The sequence below is a fragment of the Mizuhopecten yessoensis genome, unplaced genomic scaffold, assembly GCF_002113885.1.
Source record: "Mizuhopecten yessoensis strain PY_sf001 unplaced genomic scaffold, ASM211388v2 scaffold8365, whole genome shotgun sequence".
Taxonomy (NCBI): Eukaryota; Metazoa; Mollusca; class Bivalvia; order Pectinida; family Pectinidae; genus Mizuhopecten; species Mizuhopecten yessoensis.
The window spans coordinates 818,440-838,382 of NW_018407511.1; the positions used below are offsets into that span (position 1 = coordinate 818,440).

Genomic DNA, 19,943 nt, shown 5'->3' on the forward strand with positions numbered 1-19,943 from the left:
AAGAAGATTTTTACAAATTTTTGACAATTTAATTTGAAAAAATATTTCGAAATGTTTATACATCTTGTGGAAAAAAATAAAGTTAAAAGGGTTAAGAAAGGTAAAAATTGTTCTTATTTGCAACTTGTCTATTTTTAAGGTTAGGAGTGTATCTGCAAATTATGATAACCATTAGTCTGGATGCTTTGGTTTCTGAAAAAAAAGGACTCCAGATTTTTCCAGATTTAATTATGGTATTTAATATTGATATTTCCAGATTCAATTCTCATAAGTATGCTTTATAAGAATATCATAAACTAGGTTTAAATTGTGAGTCCTCAACATATTCTGAATTTAGGTTAGTTATTAAGTAATATGCATATCTTATAATTATTAGTATCATTTGACGAAATATGCTGTAAAATAAAAATTAAGGTTGTAATCAGTTTGACATAGCATACCTGTAATTGTTATGATTATATTCTATTAAGCCTTGTTAAACCACTATCCAGCCTCCTGAATCCAGCCACCAATAAATAATATGTCTGTATTAACCTTTTCAACCCCATGTCACTTTAGTAGACTCTACCATGCATTGATCTGGATGAGTTCATCATGGTCTACAGTGGTGAAAGGGTTAGGGTATAGATTTTTCCTGCCATATTCACTTGGAATGAACATGTCTGGATTATCAAGGCTCAACTTGGATACCTGTTTCTCCTGGTCTAACTGTTAGTAGCTACATAAGTTATCTTTGCCGACCAAACAACGATAAATAACATTTATTTCTTCTAACACTACCTACAATGAGTGGAGACATTGTCTTTCAAAGAAAGGCATTTCTTATTTCTTTTCCAAAGGAAAATCACTTTTACAAAAAAATAACATCTGTTTTTGTTATAATGCATCCATTTCAGATACAATAGTTACTGTAAAAGTATTAATTTGAGGGGGGTCTGCATTTTTTTTTTATTTCTACAAATATGGTTACATTCATGGAATATTTTTTTTTGCCATTTCCAAAAATGTAAAATTCAATTCTTTGAGGTTTTTTTTGTGCATTGTCATTTTTTATGGCCTTTTTGTGAAAAGTTCCTGACCTGGATTTCATGAAAATAAAATCCCACAAAAATATCTTTACAGTAACAGAATTATCTAAAGATGGGCTGAATTATTGTCAGTGGAAATATTCCCTTTAGGGCACCCAACAGTTGCTGTTTAAGGGAGATACTGTCTTAAAAGGGCAATTAAAAAAATATGTTCAAGGAAGATAACTCATTTTTAAGGCAGATAACTCTCTATAGCAGCTGGTCATGCAAAGCAAAAACCTCAAAGCTGAGCAACCCACAGCAGGTTTGAGACGTGAGGCGATACACCCCATACACAATACCTTCACATTTATTTTATTTCTGCGTCCCCGGCGGGCGCCAGCGCCCTGATCAGTCTGTGACGTAGTTCGTGCTGATTCCTCCTGACAGATTGACCAATCACACAGGGTGTTACAATATAGCATAATGTCATACAGTGAAATGCGAACATTACAGGCAAAACAAAAATAAAAAATATCATTAACAACATCAAAATTGTAGAACAATCATGAGATTCAAGTAACATATAATATGTAACAGCAGAGCGTGCCAAACATTTTGGTGATTAAGAATCAACAACAAGTTTTGGTAACATGCACTCATATCATTAAGTTATAAACCATGAGTCTTTAACATTTTATCATAATACAATAAGTCTTTAACATAATGAAATCAAATTAACTCATCCATCCCTGAAATTTCTTAATGAACTATTCCGTCCTTTCAATTGGAAGAGTTCAAATGTGTCTTAAGGGATGAACGTTTTAATAACTACAAATAATGTAAACAGGCATTTAACAGTACATGATAATCTTGTGTAACAATATTACAATAAAAACACAAAATTTTACTCATTCTCAAAAAGTGAATACACAGAAATGTTTTCATGTAAAATTCAGTACGTACCGTAAATTGAAAGAAACAATTGANAACAGTACCTGATAATCTTGTGTAACAATATTACAATAAAAACACAGAATTTTACTCATTCTCAAAAAGTGAATACACAGAAACTTATTCATGTAAAATTCAGTACGTACCGTAAATTGAAAGAAACAATTGCAAAAAAAAAAAAAAATAATAATTATTACAAAAATGTAAGTTGCTAGTTAGGAGTTACATTATACAATTCAATGTTCTATAAGATCTAATCTATAAGTTTGGTCTGTATTGTAAATTTTAAATTATAGATTTTTTAATTTTTTTCCAAATTAGAGGAGATTTTGTTAGATTATTAATCAATTTCTCAGATTTTTGATTATTTTGATAATGTTCCTATCGAAAGTGTTTGTTCATTAGAAATTATGAAGAATTTATGAAAATTAAAATTGACAAAAAACAAAAAGGTTAAACAAAGTGATTACTTACCAGTTATTTGTTATATATAGATATAAAAAAAAGTTTGAAGAAATATTGAACTGATGGTAGATCAGGCCCATTCTGTTGTGTTTATTAGAGTACATTAGAATTATTTTCTTTAAATATTATTGAAGATGTCACAGCGTAATTCATATACACTATGTGTAGTATGCTGTAAAATTATCAAGATATTTTTATTTTAGTTAAGTGGCATGCTGATTTCTAGAATCTAGAAAATGTAAGTTTCATTAAAAAAAATAAAAATAATAATTGTAAAACAACATTAGATTTGGAAATTGTGGAATGAAAACCTTAGTGTATCTCTTCCTTGTACTCTGCGACCTAGAAAACAAGGTCCTTTTGGTGCTTGAAGAGACGTTCGAGTGTAGTTCATCCTGTACAGGTATGGAAACTCATTAGCAAGGGTCTGATACCGATTGGTCAAGACATCGTCTATCTTTACTGCTTTTACATGGAAAAGTTAAACTTGAGCACAGAAATTTGAAAAATTCTGAATATCATAAATCAACTTGAAATGAACAATCATAGCATATTTATAGAAATAACTTTAAAATGGTCTGTATTATTTAGTTAAACAAAATTATAAGTTTTAATTGACAAGTTACATAAGACAACACAAAAACACACCATACATGTATGTATCAACATTTTATCAACCAGAAACCTTGTAGCGTGGCATTTTCACAGATACAAATACTGTACAAATATTTTATGTCAATGATAAAGTCATTATAAGAAATTCTATTGGTAAACAAGCTCTAAAGATGATTTCTTGAGAGAGATGAAAATTAATAAATTAAAAACTGTTGCCCAACTTTGTAAATATCATGTCATCTTGTACATAATGTACCCATTACGAAAAAAAGAGACCTTGAAGTTTTGGTACAGATCAGAGTAAGGGATGGACTGATGGACAGATCAATATGATGCTATCCTGCATTCCCCTTTCAGAAGTAATGGTACAGACCAGAGTATGGGATGGACTGATGGACAGATAGATATGATACGATGCTATCCTGCATTCCCCCTTCAGAAGTTATGGGACAGACCAGAGTATGGGATGGACTGATGGACAGATAGATATGATGCTATCCTGCATTCCCCCTTCAGAAGTAATGGTACAGACCAGAGTATGGTATAGACTGAGGGACAGATAGATATGATGCTATCCTGCATTCCTCCTTCAGAAGTTATGGTACAGACCAGAGTATGGTATAGACTGAGGGACAGATAGATATGATGCTATCCTGCATTCCTCCTTCAGAAGTTATGGTACAGACCAGAGTATGGTATGGACTGATGGACAGATAAATATGATGCTATCCTGCATTCCTCCTTCAGAAGTTATGGTACAGACCAGAGTTTGGGATGGACTGATGGACAGATAGATATGATGCTATCTTGCATCCCCCCTTCAGAAGTTATGGTACAGACCAGAGTTTGGGATGGACTGATGGACAGATAAATATGATGCTATCCTGCATTCCCCCTTCAGAAGTTATGGTACAGACCAGAGTTTGGGATGGACTGATGGACAGATAGATATGATGCTATCTTGCATCCCCCCTTCAGAAGTTATGGTACAGACCAGAGTTTGGGATGGACTGATGGACAGATAAATATGATGCTATCCTGCATTCCCCCTTCAGAAGTTATGGTACAGACCAGAGTTTGGGATGGACTGATGGACAGATAGATATGATGCTATCTTGCATCCCCCCTTCAGAAGTTATGGTACAGACCAGAGTTTGGGATGGACTGATGGACAGATAAATATGATGCTATCCTGCATTCCCCCTTCAGAAGTTATGGTACAGACCAGAGTTTGGGATGGACTGATGGACAGATAGATATGATGCTATCTTGCATCCCCCCTTCAGAAGTTATGGTACAGACCAGAGTATGGGATGGACTGATGGACAGATAGATATGATGCTATCCTGCATTCCCCCTTCAGAAGTAATGGTACAGACCAGAGTATGGTATAGACTGAGGGACAGATAGATATGATGCTATCCTGCATTCCTCCTTCAGAAGTTATGGTACAGACCAGAGTAAGAGATGGACTGATGGACAGATCAATATGATGCTATCCTGCATCCCCCCTTCAGAAGTTATGGTACAGACCAGAGTATGGTATAGACTAATGGACAGATAGATATGATGCTATCCTGCATCCCCCTTCAGAAGTAATGGTACAGACCAGAGTTTGGGATGGGCTGATGGACTGATGGACTAATGGACAGATTGATATGATTCTATATCCTACTCCCCCCTTTGTTTCATCTTCATTGAATTATTAGCATGTAACAATACTTTGTATTCCTTTCACAATATTAATTAAACTCTTATATTAAATACTATTACAATGCTGCAACATTTCATTATGTTTGTTAATTAGCATATCACAATACATCATTATATACATTAATTAAACTGAACAAAGTTGTGGTACAACACTTTGACTTTAAGGTAGAGAGTCCCAGCACTTTGTGTTGCATCTCCAAGAGTTTTACAATTAGAGTATCTTGCCCATCTATAATTGTTGTACGGTACTAGTAAAGAAAGAACTACATATATAGTCATTAAAATACCATTTTTACACAAAAAAATCTCCACGATTCTGAGACTTTAAGATTATAAAGATTATAGTCAGAGAAGAAATTGCATGAATTAAACAGTAATGTAACTCTTTTGTGTCTAAAACAGAATAACAGTGGGACTATCTACCTTAAGTATGTGATATTTATACACAGCACACGGGTCTATGTCTGTCCCTGACCTATATATATACATCCAATGAAATTGATCCCATTCTAGTGATTTTGTGAGAAATTATATTTCTATGGTAATCTTATTTCTCATGAATTCTGCTCTTTGGTGTAAATTTCGAGCTAGTCTATTATTTGTTGTGTCCATATCTATTGATATCTTTTTACAATTTTTAATGGTTTAATCCTTGTAAATTAAATTGATATCAGACTCCATTTTACCACACGATATCTATACAGAGTAAATGTAATCTAAATCTGTAGAGTGGTTCATGAGCTATCCTATGCAAACCTTTCATTGTACGGTCCAGTGTGACCTTTGACCTTTTGACCAGAAATTGGTTTTTTTCAAGTAGTGATTAGATTTTCAAGATCGTAATAGTTGAAGTTATCATGGATTTCTGAATAGATTATGTCACTTAACCACAACCATGCATTACCCATCCCTACAAAGTTTCAGAAAAATTGGCAAGATGGAGACAATTACAATCATTTTTATTTTGAACTAACCCCAAAAATAGCAACAGTTAAATAATTCAGAAAAATATTTCTATGAAAAGAAGCAGTGACCTTGGCCCTGACCTTTGAACTTTGAAATACAAAATCATTTGAGGTATTCTTGTTCTTGTCTTTTGTATAAAGCTTGAGCAAAATCTGTTCAGGTTTGTAGCTAGAGCAATGACTCAGAATCGGGACAGGGCGAGATAGAAAAAACACGGGAAATATCATTATTATTAGGTCCCCCCCCATGAATGAAGTGACGGGGACATAAAAATTGAAAATGTGAAACAAACATGCAGACATTTGAGACCAAAGACAGGTGTCCTCCAAACATCACATCAACCTTAGGTTTGATCAATAAATAACGACACTCCTAAATATATACCTTTGTTATAGAAGCTTGGTTATTTCAAACAGTTTACGCAACTCGTAACAAAATAACACACAAATACATCAAAATATATAAACAGCTTCATATTCCCTGTCTGCAAGGGAACCTTTTTAATCTCATCACACATACACTGATAAAAAGTTGTAAATGATAAATCAGATTTATAAACTGTGTTAATAACGATCAAGACACTGTTGTTTATCACATGGTTTAAAAGTTTAATCCACGTCATTATACAATGGTCACACATCACTGGACACAGTTCCACATAAGCTCCGACATGCAAGCTGGACATGTGAATGTTTACCTGGTAGACATCCTCCTCATTATCTCCGGCAAAATGCACCTTACGATTCGCCTTATTATCCTCATCATGTTCGATAAGGCTAACAGTGATAGCAGGGAACTCAATCTCCCGTATCACTTTGCCGTTAAGTCCCTTGCCTAAGTTGCTATGCGATAATTCAAGCGGATCTGGCGTCTGTATTTGAAAGTTGGCATTTTTTTAACCCACCTGAGATTCTATAGTTATTCAGTTAGTTTCAATAAATCACATCTATAGTGCAAACAAGCTGGAGAGAAACATGTGTGATAATCTGTAACTCTTAAGCACTATCAAATAAAATTCACTGATGATAAACCTTTGTTTGGGAGCTACTCAACCACCACTGTTAGATAAATTTAATCTCTAGAAAATTGTGAAAAAGCTGATTACCTCCCCTTGACCCACCCCAGGTTAGATATACGACACCCTTTGTAAGATGACTGGTTCTATTGTAATCAGCATGTTTTATTCCAAACAATGAAATCTATGAGACGGTAACTAAATAACTGTAACGACATAAAACATAGAATAATATTCCCTATTTCAATCCAGATTCTGCCATTAGCAACATGTCTTTCTCATTCAGCGAAATTCACATTTTGATTGGCCAGTTTCAACAAAATTCATAAAAATGCAGAAAGTGATGAAAAATTGAAAACAGAATTTGAAAATGCAAATTAAAAGGAAAATTATTTAACAGAATTATACAAACATGTTAATGAAGAGAGAAAAAAGAGTAAATAATGAAGAAAAAAAAAAAGATGTATTTTTTTTAAAACAATTGATGATATAGTTAGCAGAAAGTGATTGTTGAACAGGTACTACACTAGCAGGTTTCTATGCCTACCTTTCCCTTACGACCCTTTTTCCAGTTCATTGACGTCTCCGTACCCATACGAAGTGCTAATTCTGACTGAGAAAGATTGGCAAAGTCTCTTGGGTCCATTCCATTTTCTGATGCTTTTTCCTACAAAGAAGGCAGATTGTGAAGTATAATTTTTATAAATGGATTTATATATTTGTACAAACTTCATTATTTCCAAACAATTGTATCCTAATTTCATTGGGAAGGAACTTCATATTTTCTGTTCTTTCCAGCATTCAAACCAATTAAGCACTTATCTTAAAATCCACTTGATCCATATAGTGAAAAACAACTTGCACACACTATCATTCTAAAAATGTCATGATCGTGTCATCACTTTATGCAGCATTACCAGCCCCATGTTAAACTTCAATATTTTATACTTGGGTTGAGATTTCTCTGTCTGCATCAAACTGGAGTGATAGATTCTATAATTATCTTTTCATTTTTTTATCTCCCCATTCCCTTTCCTGATCAGCTCTTCCTTTCCAAATTTTCAAGCTCTTCTCATTTTTCTTCCATTGAATATTTTGGATTTAAAGATAAAATAAGAGACCTTGGAAATTCCTCAAGGAAATTTCACAACCAGGTCCCCTTTCCTGGCTACTTTTCTTCTTCCACTATCTTCTCCCGTATTCTCCCTTTCCTCCATCTCCCTTCCCTACCCTCTCCCTTTCCTCCCTCTCCCTTCCTTCCCTCCCTCTCCCTTCCCTACCCTCTCCCTTTCCTCCCTCTCCCGTCCATCTCCCTTTCTTCCCTTCCCTACCCTATCCCTTCCCTCCCACTCCCTTCCCTACCCTATCCCTTTCCTCCATCTCCCTTCCCTACCCTCTCCCTTCCCTCACTCTCCCTTCCTTCCCTCCCTCTCCCTTCCCTACCCTCTCCCTTTCCTCCCTCTCCCGTCCATCTCCCTTTCCTCCCTTCCCTACCCTATCCCTTCCCTCCCACTCCCTTCCCTACCCTATCCCTTTCCTCCATCTCCCTTCCCTACCCTCTCCCTTCCCTCACTCTCCCTTCCTTCCNATCCCTTTCCTCCCTCTCCCTTCCCTCACTCTCCCTTCCCTACCCTCTCCCTTCCCTACCCTCTCCCTTTCCTCCCTTCCCTACCCTCTCCCTTTCCTCCCACTCCCTTCCTCCATCTGTCCCCCTTTCATCTTCTATCCCCTTGCTTCCACTCCCCCTACTCTTCCCCGGTTTCTTCCTTCCCTCTCCCCTCCCCATCTTAATTTCCCTCAACTTACTTTTTCCATTCCGTTATTTCACTTACCACTAAGAACGTACTAAATGCTTCCTCTAGTTTTGGTATGACAGTACTTTGCATTTCCTTAATGGCGCCTGTCTTTGGTCGCTCCCCAATCCTGTTAGTCAACTTGTCGGTGAAGGTTAGATGCTTCTTACCATGGGAGTCAACATAAGTTCTGAAAGAAACAAGTACAAAACAGAAATTAAAAAAATATACATTATTTTTACATATATCTTTTGAATTCTTTGATGCTGGACAGTAACCAAAATGTTTTATATCTCTTTAGGATCCCCATACCACTGCCCAAAAATGTAACTACACGTTGGAAACTGCTTTTTCCAACATGTATATAGCTTTGATGAATCACTTCTGAAAGGAAAAACAGAACTGTTATGAAAAAATGATAAAGACAAAATAAACAAAAAATAATCAACACCAGTGTTCTGAGTGAAACTTCAGCGGGATAGACCGGGGTTCGAACCCTGGACCTCAGATTGTTATACTATCGTTCTAACTGGTCAACGAAAGTCTCTTGGCCCAGTTTCACTACTGCAATATCCAAAAGGTAATTAAGGGGAGGTCACTGTTTATTTAAAAACTATAGTGCAGTGGGACAGGGATCCTTAAATAGTTATAGCTGGTGAAAAATCGGTGAGAATGAATGTTTAACTCCTTCACCCCTCAAGACACATTTGAAATCTTCCAGTGCAAAGGTTGGAATAGTTCATTACTAATTTTAGGGTTGAATTATGCATAATAAGACTTACTTGTAGATAAATCCAGATTGGGACTCCTTCTTCTTGACGTCTGCCTTACTGGACCCGAGGTTAAGGTAGTTGTCTGTGTCCAAATACAGGCTCACCATATTGAGTCTTTCTTTGTCCTCAGCTTCCAGTAAATGTTTCTTAAAGTTGGACATAAATCTGAAAAGGTCATTGAGATGATAGAAATGAATCTCCAACATTTTTAATTGATAAAAACATTTCATGATTATCACTTTTTTTCTAACATTTTTCAATACTTCACTTTTAGCCTTAGTGTTTGACGTGCACCCTAGTGAGGAAGGCGGTGGATTTTGTCCTTATTTAGGGACATACCAAAGTCCTTAGAAATGGCAGTTGTGATTCCCTGCTAAACATTCAGCATTTGGAGTAAACACAACAACTGATTAATAACCCGTTGTCAGTATAATGAGATTGGGTGGGATACTGTGCTGGAGGCCTTCGCCGTGGTATTTCAGTGAGGCAGCACTCTAAAGTCAGCATCAGATCCACACTATCACAAGGAGGCAAATACACCAACATACCCTACCTCCAACACACATTCATCGATACATATGAAGGCATGTCTTTAAATGATTTAAGCTGTGAAAAACATGTTGAACAAAATAAAATCAATCTAACATTTTAATCCTCCAATATGACTTACTGTTTGTTATGGGTCATCTCTGTAAACGGAGGCGGTGGCTTTGCTGACCTCTTCTCGTCGTCCAGGTCATACTCCATATCATCTCCATCTTCCTTCTGGACATAATTTAGAAAATATTATGCCTGATTCCAAGTAAATATCACCATGGCAAGCTTGTAAGACATGTTAAGTGCATAAAAAACTAGAACACTTCAAATGAATTGAAAATGGCCGCTATTTTTCAAAACGACATGTTTATTACTTTAAAATGCATGATATTGAAACATAACAAAAACAAAGTATTACTAGGACATTCATGAGTTACATTAAACAAGGTTTAATTTGTATTTCTTATTCTACCTATAAAAATCTGTCATTCTTAAAGATTCTGTGATAAAACAGAACTTAAGAAAACACTTTAAAAATCTTAAATATATAAAATTAATTAGAACAGAGCACTTAAGGATCTTAGATTTATCAATGAAGGGTACCTGATTCTAGCATATCTTAATGAAAGATGAGAAGTTTAATAATTTGAACCCTTTGGATCATACCCCTCAGACCCCTTGTGGGCAGGAAAGGGGTTGAGAATGATTTAACCCTTTTGATCATACCCCTTAGACCCCTTGTGGGCAGGAAAGGGGTTGTGAATGATTTAACCCTTTTGATCATACCCCTCAGACCCCTTGTGGGCAGGAAAGGGGTTGAGAATATTTTAACCCGTTTGATCATACCCCTCAGACCCCTTGTGGGCAGGAAAGGGGTTGAGAATGATTTAACCCGTTTGATCATACCCCTCAGACCCCTTGTGGGTAGGAAAGGGGGTGAGAATAATTTAAATTCAAAATTCAGGTTTGTCTTCAGCCATGGAAGGTTCGAGCAAAATTTCATTGAAATCAGTTAAGGTCATAGGAGTGTATTGATAAACGGAAGTAGGAAGTACATCCCTAGTTGAAAATCCAATGTAGGGAGACAGTATCACAATTTCTGCATATTCTAATGTTTAATATTAAACTGATGAATATTGTATGTTTATTATTGACAGAACAGTGTTTTCTCTCAATATTAAAGTATTTCAAAGCAATCCAGGCATTAATTCAGTTGTTTTTTAATCAATGAGCCACATGTGTCCATTTTTCTGTACTTCAGGAAACCGGCTTCCTATTTCACTACTGTGAAGTTTTTTAAGAAAGATAACTCTTACCTGCAATTACTATGTGCCTATGGTTTTATTATAAAATGTCAATTTTTAATCGTTTATAGATAATATATTTGACGTAATTGCAGCATTTATTAAATTGATATACATTAATGCAATACTAATCTATGGCAGAATCATTTTTATTGACATTATTTTGCCAAAAAATGTGTCTTTCATTTTTTTTTCAAAAGTCAATCCTTTTTACATAAATTTCCATTTAAATTCCTAAAAATTATGACAACCTAAAAAAAATTTGTGGCAGAAATTTTTCTTTACTTCAAAGCAATATAACTACAAAATTTGAAGAAATTCTACTGAGAAATGGCGACACAATCCTATTACCTTAATTGGTTTTTGAGAATAAGTCAAAATTTTGAGTTGTTTACAGACACACCGTGCATGACAACAATCGCAATAGTTCACATGAAACTTTGTCTCTGGTGACTTAAAACTCAAGAGTTTCATAAAAAAATGTATTTTAACTTTGTATATGTATTGGTGATATCAAGGTTTTTGATTACCTCCGTGTCTTTCCTCTGTTTAGCCTCCTTCACCCTGCGGTAGGCAGCCCTTATCGCTTTCTTCCTCTCTCGTTCCATCTCTTTTCGCCGTTCCCGAGCTTTGGCCCTCATCGCAGCCCTCTGTTCACTGTCCATGTCTGCACCAAGTCCCAGGGCTTGTCGTAGGCGGAGGGCCCTCTGGGAGTCTGTTGTTGAGACCCTACAAACAGTCATCATCTTCTACTTCACTCAAAAACCTTTTGTAAAATCCCTTTAAACCGTCTCCTTTTACAACTATTTTTTTATACTCTATTTCATTATGAAGCTGAACTCTACTCAATACTGTGAAATTGTGATACATTTTCCAACATGGATTAAACCTTACATTGTTAAATCTACTATACAGATATGAATATAAAATGGCTGAACAAATAACGATTTGTTAGCTTAACACTCTAGGTTGATCCAAAAATATAGTTCATAAATCAATAATTTATGTCTTTCTTGGTTTTTTAAGTCCATTCATTTTAAAATTCAAATGCTTTTTATGAAGTTTAAATTTTTAAACAACTTCTTCCTCTTAAAAAAGACATGAAAAGTTCAATTTGAAATATTCTGTTCATGAAAATGTAAAGCTTTCTAAGCATTGACAAATAGTTCGGTGTCACTTTGAACCAGTGTTGATTTTGGTAGTTGATCAACAGCTTACATACGATGCCAATGTACTTTAATAATCTAGATTGTCTTGTTGCGACCAGTGGTCCATTGTGCTGTAGGCAGATCTGTTTTCCATCATAAACAATACACATTACCGTCAAAATCTACGTGAGAATGAGCGCTGAACCACGCCTCATTGCCTCGCTAGCAACTACAGCCGATAAATCAGAGGTCCCTTAGCTTAACCACTGATCAAAACAAATTATTTATTTACCATTTGTTTGAATATATTTCAAGGTTCTTGAAAAATGATTTGCCACAATCATCAGGACATGCAACACATAATGGTGAAATCAATTACTGGTAAAATATTTCAAAAATAAAACTTTGATTTAATAATTTATTAGGAAAGTTTATTAAGTTAATAATCCTTATTAAGAAGTCAAAGCTTTAAACAAACATGCAGGATATTTATTACAAATTTAGATGTTTTAAATACCAGGTACACATATTGTTTTGTTAAATTAAATACAATTACAGTTTTAGAGCTGGTATCCTACACTACTGTAGTTGTGAAATAATAAAAATGCTTTTTTTTTTAAGACACACAAAGTTATTAAACATGTGAATAGTAAGTATATACAAGGTATGTGTAAACATACACTTAATTTGTATGTAGTGTATATACATGTATACAAATAAATATACATAGTTAAAACAAATGTAATATACATTGTATATGTATCAGAAGTAATCACAATGGTAAATTTCCATACAACCCTGGATCCTTACAAACTTATAGGTTTGTACATACGATACATATTACTTACAGTTGGTATAGGTGACATTTTTTCTGAGTCTTGATAAAGCAGAGAATTGCCCCAAAAATTTGACAACCTCATATTGTCTACACTTGACTTTTGAAATTACTTCCTTGCCCCATTTATAAGTACAAAATGAATACCTTAATTCTTCTGTAATCTTGTAAATCTGACTGACAAACAATATAAAAATTTAAATTTAAAAGAACATATATACAACTACTAGCTGGCCACTGCATTTAAAAAAAATTCTAATGTTTTTAATTTTAAGCTTAAATACCAAAAGCCACCTGGCGTACCTGTGTATGATTACTTGTATATCTAGTTACCTACCGAACCTAATCACTTATAAACTCAGGCTGGTTTGACACAATCTGAATTAGGGGTATTTAAAATAAAACAATAATTGCCCTTCAATTTTATATCTTAGACAAGGTCAATTGGGCACAATTAAACATCAAAGACATTTTAAAGTTTTTTATTGACTCCTATCTTGTGACAGGTTTAGTCATGAGAAAATCTGTCTATGGTACGCAGCACATCAGGTCTGTAGCTGTGTATTTCAGACATTTAAAGTTAATGTCTATGCATAAGAGGAGTTTCCCATCTGTTCACAGACACATTTATTTACTCATTCACGAATGAGTTAAGGATCTCTGTACCACTGCCAAAAACTGCTTGACTATAGTTTTGAAATAAATATAAACTTTATTTATTTTACAACAATTAAGAAACAAGTTATTTCAACTTTTATTAATCACTCTTGTTGGCCCAGATGTTAGCACGGAGGGTTTTAATGTGAGAGGAAACCGGAGAACCCGGAGAAAACCCACATAGTCGGGCAGGTGACCCAATTCCTTTTCACCTCTGATCGGGGAATCATACCCTGGTCTCCTTGGTGAAAGGCAAGTGCGCTATCCACTGCCCCGCCCGACCACCCCCTAGAATTTTAATATTACAGTATAATTTTTTACAAAAATAAACAAAATGGACGTCCTATAAAAAAAAAAAAAAGTTAAGTTCACATTTATTTATATAATTCATATCTATCTAATCCTCAGGATATCATCATTTCCTGATCATGTAACACATAAAAATAAATCATTTTATATTTCGTACAATTAATGATATGTAAATTAGATACAGGTTGTATACAAAAAAAAACACAAATCAATTCTAATAAACTATCAATAATTAGTAACACTTATATATCACGCCTGTTTTATTTTTAAATCAACTTTTTGAATAGCTTCATCTTGCCTTCAAAATAATTCCAAAAGTCAATTTCTAAATCTGGCTGATAAAAAAGTATGCGTGAAATATAAGTGATTTGAAGTAATCCCATGGGTATGCTTTAAATCACATCTATATATAAACTAATAACACAGGAAATATTGATGTTTTCATTTTGTAGTTAATATTTATTGTAAATGAAAATGAAGCTCTAAATGTGGTGAAAATGAATGAAAACATGTTTCATTAATTTTGTTGATAAAAATGGTATTTCATTGGGGAAAAAAAGTGTGATTCATTACTGAAAAAGAAGTTGCATTATTGAATAATTTATTTCATTGACAAAAGCAAAGTTTCATTGAAAATATGACTACCATTAAAAAGCTATTTGAATCAAGTCAATTTTATTTTATTGAAGAATAAGATATTTCATTGAGCAATAAGAAGATTCAATGGTGAATAAAATGGGTCATGGTGAATAACATTTATGAATAAGTCATAATGGGTCAAGGGTGAATAAGATAATAATTTGGTGAATAAGATGTTTAATTGGTGAATAAGATATTTAATTGGTGAATAAGATATTTTATTGGTGAATAAGACATTTTATTGATGAATAAGATGGGTCATTGTGAATAAGATATTTTATAAATGCATTAGATGGTTCATTTGTAAATAAGATATTTTATTGGTAAATAAGATATTTTTTTGATGAATAAGATGGTTCATAGGTGAATAAGATGAGTCATTGTGAATAAGATATTTCATTGATAAGGGAAGATAATTCATAGATAAAACAAATGTAGATTCTAATCACACAAGCAAGAATCAATGGTAAAAATCAGAAAGAATGACCACAACACATTACAATGATAGGTACATGTATTATCAGTTTATCACATCCTTAGTAATTAATTACGACTGATTATGTCAAAATTTTAAAATAAATATCCATAATAATATTATAAATATTTACATTTCTGTTGTATTACCGATTTGTATCATATTAAAATACAAACCGACAACTATTTTCATTTTATGAAAACATTATCATTACCTAGCATTAGAAAGAAGAATGTTAATCTAGGGAAATGAGTAAAACCTGTGGCAGGTCTAGAAAAACAACATCCAGTTCCTCACAACCTTTCCATTTATAATTTATCTTCCAAAAATTAACAAGATCTTTCTTATCTACTAGTCCTTTTCGTTCTATGTCCATTGAGAGACAGAATGACAATGTGGAGGCATCCATGTTCTGGAAGGTCCAGTGTCAGAGACTCAGCGAGTCAAAATACTTTTATAAATCAGATTTAATTTACAATGAAACAATCTATTGTTATTAAGATAACTTTTTTTTTTAAATATAACACTTGTAATTTTGCAGCTTTCTATTCCACCCCCTCCTGCAAACAGGAGTTTCAAGCCCTGCCACTGCGGTTCTTTTACTGTTACAGGGAAGCTCTTAGTCCACACGTACATGTATATAGTATCTGGAAAAGTCACCTTCTGGACATTTTGAGTCCAAAAATTGAAATCATTTTGATAAAAAAAGTAATTACTGTTTCACTAATTCTGATAATGATATAATTCTACCTTACATACAAATGTGTCTCCTTTCCAAAAAGAGTTCCACAACAAACACAGGTAAAAAGGTTTTATGAATTGTAATTTGGAATATGTAAATAATGTCATATTTGAAGGTACATATGATTACATAAGATATTACTATCCAGAAAAAAAATTGTTGGAGAGAGATTGAAAAGAATGGTTTAATGTGTAAAGTAGCATACCTCCTTAGGTGATAATTCTGCTCCTTTATCCAGAAAATGAGCGTTTCCTGCATTAAGAAGTGTGTGGACTAAAGAGGCTCTACATTAGAAGGATATAATAAGTAAGGTTTGAGGTATTTATCATACTCCAGTATTTACCTTTTTGGTTTCGGGATATTAGGTACTTTAGCACTACAGGCAAGAAAAGGGTGAGTCACGACTGAAATTGTGGTGGACATTCACAGACATATCAACATAATACGACAGTAAAATGCCTAGTCAGTACTGTTTTCCCACTGACTATCCAGCGAAAACAGCTGAAAATGACACTCAGTCAATTATCATTCTATCTAACAAGTCTTATTTAGCAGAAAATATTTCCAACAGAAAATATTGCTGCTGCATTCACAAAGAAACACAATATACTATTCTCCACCAGAGAAAAACTCATATAACACATATACTAATAATCAAGAGGAATACGAAGGGAGATAACTAGGACAGATCATTTGTTATCATACACATTATATGTGCACATAATCTTTGGAAAAAATGGGGGGGTTATTTTTCTTTTAAATTTGATTTCTTTTTCTTTATTTAACAAGAAAATATTAAGTTCACAAGAATATCTGAACCATTTGTCTAATCAGTTTGTATGTATTGATAAGGGATTGTGTTCAAACACTTTACTTACAAAATATATTTCCTTCTCAAAAGTAGTTAGTCTGAACAAGGGAAGTAACTCATTGGAAATATCAGTCAGAAAAGATGAAACGGTTAAAAGAAAAGCTAACTTTTAGGTACAAAAGAATGTAGATAAATAGTATAGACTAAGTAGGTCAGCTAGTCTAACAGCTATAACATAAATACACATACCTATACAGCCAGTGGTCATTCTACCATTTAATTACCATAATTGTGATAATAAATTCCTGGTAATCAAAGAATAACCACTGGCAACGGTCAATTCTAATTTTCTACAGAGAACTAAGTACAGGTAGATACGATTACAATATACTATACAGACAGAAAGTTTTAAGACAGAACGTTTTCTAAAACAAAGATCTAATATGTACTATGCATGTATTGGTAATAACCAGCTCCTATACACCATCAGAATATCAACCGCATAAACTCCTTGTGCACTTATATTTTTTTTATATCAGAGGTGTTCTTGACAACAACCATAATCATCTCTAGCATCTCCTATAGGATGTAACAGGACTGGACTGGGTTGATCGTCGGCGACCAGATTGCTCAATTGGTAGAGCGTCCGTCTAGAGCTTGTATGATCCCAGTTTAGAACCCTTAATTGTCAGCTAGACAATGCATTTTTCCACTCCTGTTACATTTGGTGCTGTGGTTCGAATCCTGGTCATGGCACCAAATGTTATTGGACTGGAGTGCACAGAAAGGCCGGAGTTTGAACCTGGGACCATCCGAACTCTAGACGGACGCTCTACCAATTGAGCTACCTGGTCACAGACGATTGACCCAGTCCAGTTCTGTTACAGGAGTACAGTGGTTTTTTCTCACATTCATAAGAAAAGATTTTTTTCTTATATAATGAAGTAAGATCAAAAACAATTTCCAGCTGTCACTCATTTTTTTTGTTCATAAAAATGAAAGGAAATGTGGGGTGTGATTTTCAGATGCTTATAAGGTAATATGTAGTAAAATATCTTAACATAGAAATGATGAAGTTCCACTAGTTCTAATTAGCATACAATGACATCTAAAGGTAACATCACAAACACTGATGACTTATTTGTGCCGACTCTGAAAAACCAATTTAATGAAAGAACAGTGTCCTACCTTTTGACCCAAGGCATTGGACGAGTAATGAGAAGTTCGTCTCCGACCACGGCAATTTGGATCACGTCAGCTGTGGATGGCGGACTTTCTGCTCCTGGGCGCACATGAGCACTGTGAAAGGAGTCACCATATAAATTAATGGAAACTTAAGTAAGACTGCAGACTAACAAGGTTTCACTGTATACCAATAAATTAAAACACACCAATCTAGGCTGCTGTCTGAACTCTGACTTTACTGATAGACTTACTCCAGGAATGTTTTGAGGTCCTCCTGGAGGTAACGCATCCATGCTCGTTCTAGACGCTCCATGGAGTGGAATTTGGCCATGTTGAACACAGACGCCTCCACAAAGTCTTTGGCCTTGAGCAATGTGGCGTGAAGTTCATCCCTCTCAGCTTCAGAGAAACCTATAATGTATGGTCCATAACACTTCTAATCAAACAGTTTGTCAGATAGGCCTATACTATGTGTTGGATATTTTACTCTTATCGAACAATTTATGTTAGTTTAACATACCACAAATCAGGGCATTTTTAGACAGGATAATTTTTGTTAATTTTCAACAATACATGTGGTTATATTTTCAAAACCACTATATTTTTACAAATTAGGGCCAAGTATAACAAGAGGCCCAGGGGCCTTAATAGCTCACCTGGTATTTTATTTTTCAATTTAAAACCTGCTGAGTACCATTCAGGTTTATCAAAGGAGTACAAGTAACAAAGTTGCATCTTCCATTTATAAATATTCAATTCCCTTTGCCCAAAGATTCTCTAAAACAAGTTTGGTTAGGTTAAAATCCCTTCAACGGTACAGAAGGAGAAGGATCTTTAATGTTTTCCTCTATTTCCCCTAATGGGCCCCACTAATCTGCCCCAAAGAAGGGGAATCCACACACCTCAGTTTAAACAAAATTGATTCTTTTCTCCCTAAGCATGCTTCAGACTGCATTTGGTTTAAATCCCTTCACTTGTATAGTAGGAGAGAAAAAATCCTCTACTTCCCCTATTTGGCCCCGCCCCTCTGCCCCCAAAGAGGCCACACCCTCCGTTTATACAAACTTGAGTCTCCTTTGTCCAAAGATGCTCTAGGACAAATTTGGTCAAAATCCTTCTATTGGTTGAGAAGAAGAAGATTTTTAAAGATTTACCTATTTTCCCCCTATTTGGCCCCGCCCCTCTGCCCCCAGGGGGGTTATACCCTCCGTTTATACAAAACTGAGAACCCTTTGGCCAATGATGCTCCTGACCAAATTTGGTCAAAATCCTTTGAGCCATTCAGGACAAGTAGCATTTTAAAGGAAAAAGTTGCCGGACGCCGGACGCCGGACGCCGGACGCCGGACGCTGCACCATGGGATAAGCTCATCACTTGGCCCTTCGGGCCAGGTGAGCTAAAATTATGATAACCAAAATATTATCACAATTTACAATTTATATATTTTACAAGAATTATGAAACAAGTTATTTCATTATAATTAAATCAGCTCTTGTTGGCCTCGATAGTAACTGTGGCGGGTCTTTAACGTCGGAGGAAACTGCAGTACCCGGAGAAAACCAAGGTGAGCGGGCAGGTGGTTCCATACAATCTTTCATATCTGATCGCGTTGCCTTGCGTTAACCACGTGCACTGCACCACCCACAATTTACAATTTTAAGCTTTAGTGTACTTAAAAATTTACAGCAAAATCAAGACAGAAATATTGGAAGTCATATTAATTGTTCATTGAATGTGGAACCAGTATATTGATTCTGCGATTATAAGCAGAATAGGATAGAATTCAGCACAGAATTTTCCGTAATATAGAGACAACCTTACTTACCGATACTGTATTCACTACTTGGCAGTAGATATTTGTTGTAGATTGACCAGGCATGACAGAGTCGGAGCAGACGGTCAGCTGACCGGTCCTCAGACTGACCATATTCTGTTACGTCCTGCCAGAACAGCAGGTTGGACAAAAGCAGACGGTCACTTTGTCTAAAATATAGATTCAT

The 19,943-nt window shown here is 34.9% G+C and overlaps 1 protein-coding gene across 10 annotated transcripts in view; it reads right to left on the reverse strand.

The window, feature by feature from the left end:
* The window catches only part of LOC110455726, a 73,988-nt gene that overhangs the window by 14,452 nt on the left and 39,593 nt on the right, over positions 1 to 19,943 (reverse strand). For 7 of the 10 annotated variants that reach the window (XM_021506048.1, XM_021506044.1, XM_021506053.1 and 4 more), the window contains 10 exons: positions 19,769 to 19,926; positions 18,195 to 18,354; positions 17,947 to 18,057; positions 11,673 to 11,871; positions 9,972 to 10,066; positions 9,311 to 9,466; positions 8,568 to 8,718; positions 7,283 to 7,402; positions 6,418 to 6,591; positions 1,370 to 1,450 (listed from right to left, as the gene is read on the reverse strand). In XM_021506048.1, the coding sequence (XP_021361723.1) occupies positions 1,370 to 1,450; positions 6,418 to 6,591; positions 7,283 to 7,402; positions 8,568 to 8,718; positions 9,311 to 9,466; positions 9,972 to 10,066; positions 11,673 to 11,871; positions 17,947 to 18,057; positions 18,195 to 18,354; positions 19,769 to 19,926 (1,405 nt within the window). The remainder of the gene's footprint in view (positions 1 to 1,369; positions 1,451 to 6,417; positions 6,592 to 7,282; positions 7,403 to 8,567; positions 8,719 to 9,310; positions 9,467 to 9,971; positions 10,067 to 11,672; positions 11,872 to 17,946; positions 18,058 to 18,194; positions 18,355 to 19,768; positions 19,927 to 19,943) is intronic. The other 3 variants (XM_021506045.1, XM_021506050.1, XM_021506052.1) reach the window with 3 other exon arrangements.